At 34.8% G+C, this 8316-nt stretch overlaps 1 protein-coding gene across 4 annotated transcripts; it reads left to right on the top strand.

Annotated features, from left to right (window-relative positions):
• The first annotated feature begins 233 nt into the window (after nt 1–233).
• Nucleotides 234–8113, top strand: LOC113114620 (cell adhesion molecule 1-like). 4 transcript variants are annotated; one of them, XM_026281498.1, is made up of 8 exons: nt 234–337; nt 1431–1573; nt 2745–2788; nt 3918–4241; nt 5111–5395; nt 6117–6239; nt 6420–6468; nt 7091–8113. In XM_026281498.1, exons 2-8 carry the CDS (start codon nt 1464–1466, stop codon nt 7101–7103), a joined length of 948 nt encoding a protein of 315 aa, XP_026137283.1. In that variant the 5' UTR covers nt 234–337; nt 1431–1463; the 3' UTR covers nt 7104–8113. The 4 variants fall into 4 exon arrangements, with proteins under 4 accessions (XP_026137283.1, XP_026137282.1, XP_026137285.1 ...); XM_026281497.1 differs by having other exon boundaries at nt 7075–8113; XM_026281500.1 differs by having other exon boundaries at nt 6420–6472; nt 7091–7196.
• Nucleotides 8114–8316: the final 203 nt, after the last annotated feature.

The raw sequence follows: 8316 nt of genomic DNA, 5'->3' as shown, positions 1-8316 counted from the left end.
TTTGTGTGTGTGTGTGTGTGTGTGTGTGTGTGTAACTTTCCCTTTATGTTTACATTAATTCCGCTTTTCTTGACAAGTTCTGATAGCTCTTAATAATCTTATATTATTAAAGTTAATCTCCAGCAGTATTTGTGATCATTCTCTGTGTATCAGTTCTCTGAAACTTAATGTGAAGTTACTCACCCATAAAGAGCACTTCCCTCTCTCTCTCTCTCTCTCTCTCTCTCTCTCTTGCTCACTCACTCTCACACTCTCTGTCTCATCTTAAGGAACCGTTTTATATGTGTGTTTCATTTCATCTCTTGCGCTCTCCTGGGAGGAAACCCCACAAACCTTAGTAAGTGCTCTCTTATTTCATCCTCTTCTTCACAGACACCTTTCTTCATTTGATCACTCTTGCTTCACACACACTTGACTTTCGCTCGTGAAGGCTTCTGTGGATCTGGACACGGTCTGATTAGTCTGACTCTGACTGTGTGTTGTGAAGTGTGTTTGGTTTCATCTCTCACACACACATATGCTGGATAAAGAGTAGCTATGCTGGCGTTTCTCTTTATTTCTCTTCCCTTTTGAAAGCGCTTGTTCTGTGATCAGTCCACAGAAGCGTTTATTTCCTTATTAGTTCCAGTTTTAGTGGATCATTTATGAAGCGCTTTGATTTCTCTGTAAATGTGTCACACGTGAACTCTGAACTATCTCGGGCAGATCAGAAAATCAGTGAGGCATCACAAGCGGTTTAACACCAGTTTAGATTCATTTAGATGGTATCTCTATTAGTTTTACTTTAGTAAGTTACTTTAGTCCATGGTCATAAAATGACACAGCCAGTTTATTCCAGTTTAATGTCCTCTTCTGTGGTAAAACAACACAATTAGTTTAAATTCAGTTTAAAGTATAGCAGCATTATCAGTTTAGTTTAGTTTATTAAGCATACTGAAGAATAAGTTTAAGTATATTTTAATTATACTGGTAGTACGAATGCTTATATATAAGTAAACTTTGGGAATATAATTATGAAGTCGAATTTATTTCCACAGTATAATAAAATCACAGGTTTATTGTCTATTTTACACTTGTTAAATGTAAGTAATGTCAAGTTTAGTGTAGTAAATAATGGCACAACAAGCTTTCGTGTAGAGTAATAACAATTGCAGGAAAGCAGAACTAGTTTGTCTAGACTCTCTCTGCAGTGAAACAGCACAAGTTTGGTTTAATGCATTCTGTAGTGAAGCAGCACACTTAAATGAGTTGTTTTTCTCTGTCTATAACAGAAAACAATCGCTTTCCTTTCTCTGTCGCTGTCATGTTCGTCTTTCTCTTTTCTTGAGCAGTGTTTGGTCGTCTGATGGAGGGCGTGTTCTGTGGAATTCCCTCTGACAGTATCGATATGAACATGGTGACATCACTTTTCTCCCTTTCTCTTCGTGTAGGCGTGTAGTTCCTGTTTCGAGAGTCTATGTTTAATGCTGAGACAGAGAGGAGGACATGAAGCCAGTCTGCTCTCTGTAAGTGTTTCTGCCGTTCACACATCCACCAGCATGAGTTTACAACAGCGCTGCTTATACACTCACAGGTACAGATACAGCTCTCTCTCTCTCTGTGTGTGTGTGTGTGTGTGTGAGGATATCTAGTGTTGTCATTCGTTTTAAAGGCTCATAGATGATCGTATTTAAATCTAAAGATGTGCACGGATTTCTGAGGGTTGGTTTAAGGGTTTAGGAGATAATAAACATCATTGATATAATAAAAAAAGTAATGTGGTTTGTTAGATCTTTTTTATTTATTTATGTCGCCTACAAAAGAGAAAGTGTGTGTTAGTTGTTTATTGATTGCTTATTTCTTAAACTAAGAGAGAAGTGAACTTCAGGGTGTCTCTGCTTGTGTGTGTGATGTGTTTGCATTTATAGATTTAGATCAGACCAAGAACACCAGGAAATAATTTGTCTTCAGGCGTTTTTTTTTTTTTTTTTTTTTTTTTTTTATACAGTGCATTGCACTGTACACTGTGAGGGATTTTGTTCCTGGTCGCTGCATGTTAAAAATGCACTCCGGTGCTTTCAGGGTCATGAACAGATCAGTCTAAATGATAAAATAGATATTTCCCCCAAGCTAATGTCAGATATTCAGAGCTCCTGTTTCAGTTCAACATTTAGCCATACTGACGTTGATTTATACGTCATTTGATTTAATGTTGCACCCGCAAAGTCCACAGCCCAGAAACATTTAATGCATCTCTTCTGCACGAGATATGATATCCTCTTTTGAGTTACTCAAAGTATTAGTTTATAGTACACAGATATGCTTACTTATGAGGAAGTGAGATGCATAGCATTTGCTTAGTTTTAATAAACCTCACCGCACGCAGCAAGAGTTGCACACATGCACTCTTTTCGTAGAACCATTTTGGTTTCCAAAAAGAAAATTTCTGTGAGCTGTTATTTTATTCCTTGGTGTGAAGAACATTCCAAAAAAAATATTTTCAACGCTACAACTTTAGAAAGATTCCGATAAATGTTCTTCCTCGAACCATCGTTCCAATAAAGAACGCTATTTTAAGAGTGGACATCAGTAATCAACGCCATGTACAAGTCGGCTTTTAATGATGCTGCAGTTATTTGTGTTTAAGCTTTATGAAGTGAGTCATGGGAATTTTTTTGTTTGAGGTAAATGCAAATTCACATGATTGTGAATGTTCATGTTTGTGTCTCTAACTCTTGCTCTTGCTTGTGTGTGTGTGTTTTTAGCTTGGTCTTGGTCGTGACCTTGCTGCTGTTAACAGCTACATCTGGTAAGGATTTTGTAGAATTTCACATTTTTGGTTAGTTAGTGTTTAATGGTAATTTGTTTGAAAATCCAGAGAAGCAGTCACCTTTGTAAACAGCTGCTAGTGATCTGAACAGAAGTAGAGATCAAAACAAAGTGCTATATGTAGACACTGAAAGAGAAATGTTAAGTTTGGATAGGGAGGAATTACTAGAAGCTGTAGGAGTTTGGAAATGCACGTCCATAATGAGTTAAACAGAACAAGGAAGCAAAACTCGGACGGTTAGTAAAGGACTTATAAAGCACTGAAATATGTCATATAGAATATCACACCCCGATTGAATCAAACAAACACCCAAGCAAACCCACACATTTAGCTACAGGGTAACACACCAGAGACTTTCATTATATGTAAATAAAGTTAAAAAGGAATTTGTACCCACAATCTTTACTAAAGATGACAGTGTCAGGACTTTCTGACCTATGTAAATGTAGAACACATTATCACTGCTATCAAAGTTTCCCCTGTTTAAAAGGGAACCCCTATTAAACCAAAAATAAAATGTGAAAAATAATATATATACAAACAAAAAGTAATGTCTGTGTGTGTATGTATGTATATGTATTGCACATAATAAGTTCTGTATGTTTAAATGGTATATTATGATTAATTTCAGAAAAGAATATGATTAAATAGTTACTTATTTACCCAATTTACAGCACTATATGTAATAGAAAATCAAACAATTATATACCATATATTATTGTGTGTAACAAAGTATACGTAAATACTATATATTAAGTTACTATTACTATTATTAAGTTTGTGTATTTATATAGTGTGTGCTATATATACTAACTTTTACAGACATCTTTCGGCAACGGTTGAATTACAGGTTTAACCGAGTTTTGCTTGGAAATGATCAATTATGTAATTATCCACACAGTAGCATAATGCTATTCTCAGTGCAACCAACAACAACAACAACAACAACAAAAATATAATACTAATTGGTTTTTGTATACAATTTCTACAGTTACATGTTATTATTTACACGCTAGTATACCTGGCATATTATAATCAGCTATAATAATAAGTGTCGATTGAAATGCTTGTAAAATCTGAGTTTTTCTGTTGTTGTGTGTTTGTGTAGGTGACAGTGATGCAGTGCAGAACATCATCACGGCTGTTTTGGGTCACAGCGTTACATTCAGATGTCCTTTGAACCACAGCACCCCTGTAGACGGCTTGTACATACAGAGAGTTCAAAATGATAAACCAGACGAGTTCATCAACGGGTTTTATATAGGCCGACCGGTTACAGTGTCGTCTGAGTACTGGGACAGAACCAAAGTAAATGAAACGGAGCTCAGCGTGGAGATGAGAAACATCTCTGTCTCTGACGAAGGATTGTATAAATGTGTTGTTATCATCAACAAAAAACCTAAAATCTCAATGATTCTCCTCAAAGTCACAGGTATGACAACAGGGTTGAGTTAAATGCAGAATTGAAGAATCGACTCATATTCAGTTTATGAGATTGTATTAGAATCAAATCGACCAGACAGGAATTGAATTAGAATTTGAATCAGAATGACAGAACGAGGAATTCAGTGAAGTACAATCCAAAGAAATTCAAAACAAAATACCAGTAATTTCAAAAAGACAATACAAAAATAATTGCATTATTCATTTTGGTTAACTATGCCTATTTATTACCTGATATGTAGAAAAACATTTTATCTCAAATAATCAGATATTCCTTTAAACTAGGTTCAATACTGTAAAAAACAATTACAGCAATTAATCTACGATAATTTTTTTTTTTTTTGGCCACACAAATTTATCCAAGTAAGCTTAACATAAAAGTTGAATTTATATTTTTTATATTCTAAATGTTATGAATGGGAATATGTTTATATTTCATTCATACTGAAATATGGAGTGCATTGTTAAAATGTCACTTTCAATTTTCTTTTACGTCCTCAATTTGAATGCACCTCATTAGTTACTTCAATTCAAATGCAGTTCTGATTTCAATTCTGAATGATGCATAACCTTGATAAACACCTACAGTATTTGGGTGTTCATGTGTGTAATGAAGCCATTCTGAGAAATATCATGTGCGTATGCGTAAATAGGCTATTTGTGTGTTTGTGTTGGTTTATTTGTGTATGTTGGTCTGTCTGTGGGGGCGCGCATGCTTGTACGCATTGGAAACTCACTGCTGACTAAGGATTCTGGGATATTTGTCTTGACGTGGGTTTTGGGGAAGTGAAACACTGATGGGGGAACCTCCCCGGATCTCTAACATGTTGCTTATTCCACTGCTCTCTCTTTTTACAGCTGAGTACAGCGTTCCAACAATCATGAAAGACTGCAGTAAACCGGGTGATGGCGGCGCAGGAAAGAGCTGTCAGTTAAGCTGCTCGGCGGTGGGTGGATACCCACAGAGCACCGTCAGGTGGACGGGGCTTAATCAAAGTCTGACTAACGTCATTTACAACCGGAGTTCAGCAGATAACGAGTCCAAAACATGGACCATCAACCAAACCATCATGCACAACTGTGACCAGCCTGCTAATATCAGCTGTGCCGTAGGGGGCGCTGTTTCCCACACCATCACCATATGTGAGTGTGTTGTTGGATTTTGCTCCATAACTCACTCAAAAGTTGTTAAATATCAATATTGAATAAAATTACTATTTATAGTGGCCACATCTCCACAAAAACATAAAAAGTAGTCTATACACAATATACCAAGTCTTTGGTTTTGCAATTGAGTGAATTTGAAGTATACCAGTAATCATTCCCTTTGCTGCTCTAAATGGACCTTATGAATATTAATGAGGTTATACATAAATTATGTGTGGGTGAATTAATAATATAAGACTAGTGGACATTTTTGGGCAAACTATTTTGGTGTTATCCTCATGCGATGAGGGACTCTATCCTTAAATGTAAAAGGCTGCACATTTTCATACATAAAAGACCCAGTTATTAGTATTAGAACTTAATTAGTATAATTTATATTATACCAAAATGCAAATATTATTTGGAGAATAAATATATATATTTTCCCCTACTCACTGTAATATTGGACTGTTAGGTGTATTTTCTATGTTTTTATTTTATTTATTTTTATTTTATTTTATTGTTACAAAAAATAATTTATTTTAAACCAGGTTTTATGTATTTATTTTTTAGTTATTTTAAGCTACTTTAATCTAATCTTATTTAATTTAATCTAATTGTTAATTATATAATTTGTTTTATTTGGAAAATTAATTAATTAATTTCCTTATTTATTAAGGAAAATGTAAATACAAATATTTTTATTGTCTTTTTGCAGGTGAAACAGAATCGTTCCCATCTGTGGTGATCGCAGCTATCACCGTCGTGTTTGTTTTTTTGTTCCTATTACTTATTTTTGTTGTGGTGATGAAGTACTTCTTCAGAGGACGACAAACCTCAGGTACACAACAACACACACACTCACACACACGCACGCACGCACACACACGCACACACACACACACACACACACACACACGCACACTGAATTATCAGGAGACACCAAACTACATGAGTTATTAGTAACCCTTCAAATCTTCATCAAACATCTGAACATGTTTTGCATTTCTATCTTCCACAGTGACTGGATATGAGGCACCTGGAGCTGGGGAATTTGGTGATTCTTCAAAGTAGGTATCTTCTCTATATTATATATACTATATTCTCATATCATCAAAGCAGTAGTTCACCCAACAATTACTTTACATTTACTCTCATCTTCATTCAAACAGTATGAGAAATCTGAATAAATACATGCTATATTGCTGCAATTACAATGTTCTGAAACTCACAATAGAAAAAAACCATACCAGGATAATTATTGTTAAATCAAAATTAAAAACATAAAAAATTACTTTATAATAATGTTAATTTTTTAACATAAAAAATATATATATTTTAGCTAATTGACAAGGCAATATTTCTCTTTTTCATTTTGTTTAGCTTTATAATAATAAAATACAGATATATTAAAATGAAATAAAATGAAATAAAATAAAATAATCTTCTGAAGTCATTTGATAACCTTGTGTGAGATGCAGACGGAAATTTAACTCACTTACATTGTTTTTGGATGGAAAATAGCCACTAAGAAATTAGAATTTTGCAATTAAAAGTAATTAAAAATAAAAAAAATATTAATTGATTTTTGGGTGAACTGTTCCTTTCATACACAAATGATGTCATGTAATGTTGACACCAAGAGTAACCAATGGAATTCCTGTATTTCTAACCAGCGACTGCCATTTACAGCTCCAGCGTCTGAAAGATGGTGATGAAACACTCAGGAGATTGTCGTCATTCTGTCAAGCGGAAGTGCTTTAGCACCCAGAGCTCTACAGATGGACAAATAGGGCAGATTGTCCAGTTTAACACTGTCTTTAAAGTGGCTTGACTTCTGTATAGAGGCCGGGCCTGACAGATGCTTTGACGGAGCAATGCTGGACTGTCCTGGCACATTTGAACAAGCTTTTGAGAACGCTACCTTCCTTTCTCTAGACATTCACATATGGAAGAGCACATCTTTTCTTCAGCGTCCTGAAGATGCAGTGGACAATTCACAGAGACATTTCAAGTTTATGTTGTCGGAAGAAGGATTTGTAAAGGTGCTTATGAAAAGATTCAAAGTTTTTATGGCTAGATTTGCTCTGTATACTTCACAATCCCATATAGTGTTTCAAATTGTGCCACTTCAGAACTTTTTTAAAGACTGAAGTAAATATTCTTATTTGGGCCAGTTGTATGGTTGATAAAATAACCAAGACAGTCTTGATGACTGTTGTCTATGTTCATAAGAATATGATGTTGAAATGGTCTTACGCTGGCACATTTCATTTGCTTCTAGAAGCTGATTTATTTGAAGCTTTATTTTTTAAAGCCAGTTCTCAGACGAGCTAAAGAAACATAATACCTAAAAATCAAATACTGTTACATGATTTTGCTGGTCATTCCCCAAAATGCAATGTTTACGTTTGCATTAATGTACGCCGATATGTCCATATCTGTTTGTTCATGTGTGCAGACTAGTACTGACTTTTTTTACTTTTCTACAGCACCGCACTGACATGCTGAATTGTTTTTTTTTTACTTTAAAATTGTTCTCAAGGTGACAGTAACAGGATATTTAATTTTCAATTAAAATTAATCTGTTTCCGTGTGGAAATATCTTATGCACTTTGCTTTCTGACTGCTTGAGAGGGCTGTAATTTATGACTAAATTATTTTGTGAATTTCTCAACAAAAAAAGGATACTAAATAAAAATCTGTTTGTCAATGTTCCCTGACTCTGACTACCTAAGTAGCTTCTCAAAGATGTTCTTAAATGATCTTTTCAGAAACATTTCTTGATGATGTTAAGTTTATTTCAAGACAAGGATTTCTCAGTTGGGGGTAAAGTTAAAATTTACATGGGTACCAGCTCATGTGGGTGTTAAATGAAATGGTAGATGGTTTGGCAAAACAAGCCATTGTAATGGGGC

Source organism: Carassius auratus, chromosome 15 (assembly GCF_003368295.1).
Source record: "Carassius auratus strain Wakin chromosome 15, ASM336829v1, whole genome shotgun sequence".
In the NCBI taxonomy this organism is placed as follows: Eukaryota; Metazoa; Chordata; class Actinopteri; order Cypriniformes; family Cyprinidae; genus Carassius; species Carassius auratus.
Note: the sequence above shows the minus strand (reverse complement) of the source record. Positions and strands in the feature narration are given on the sequence as shown.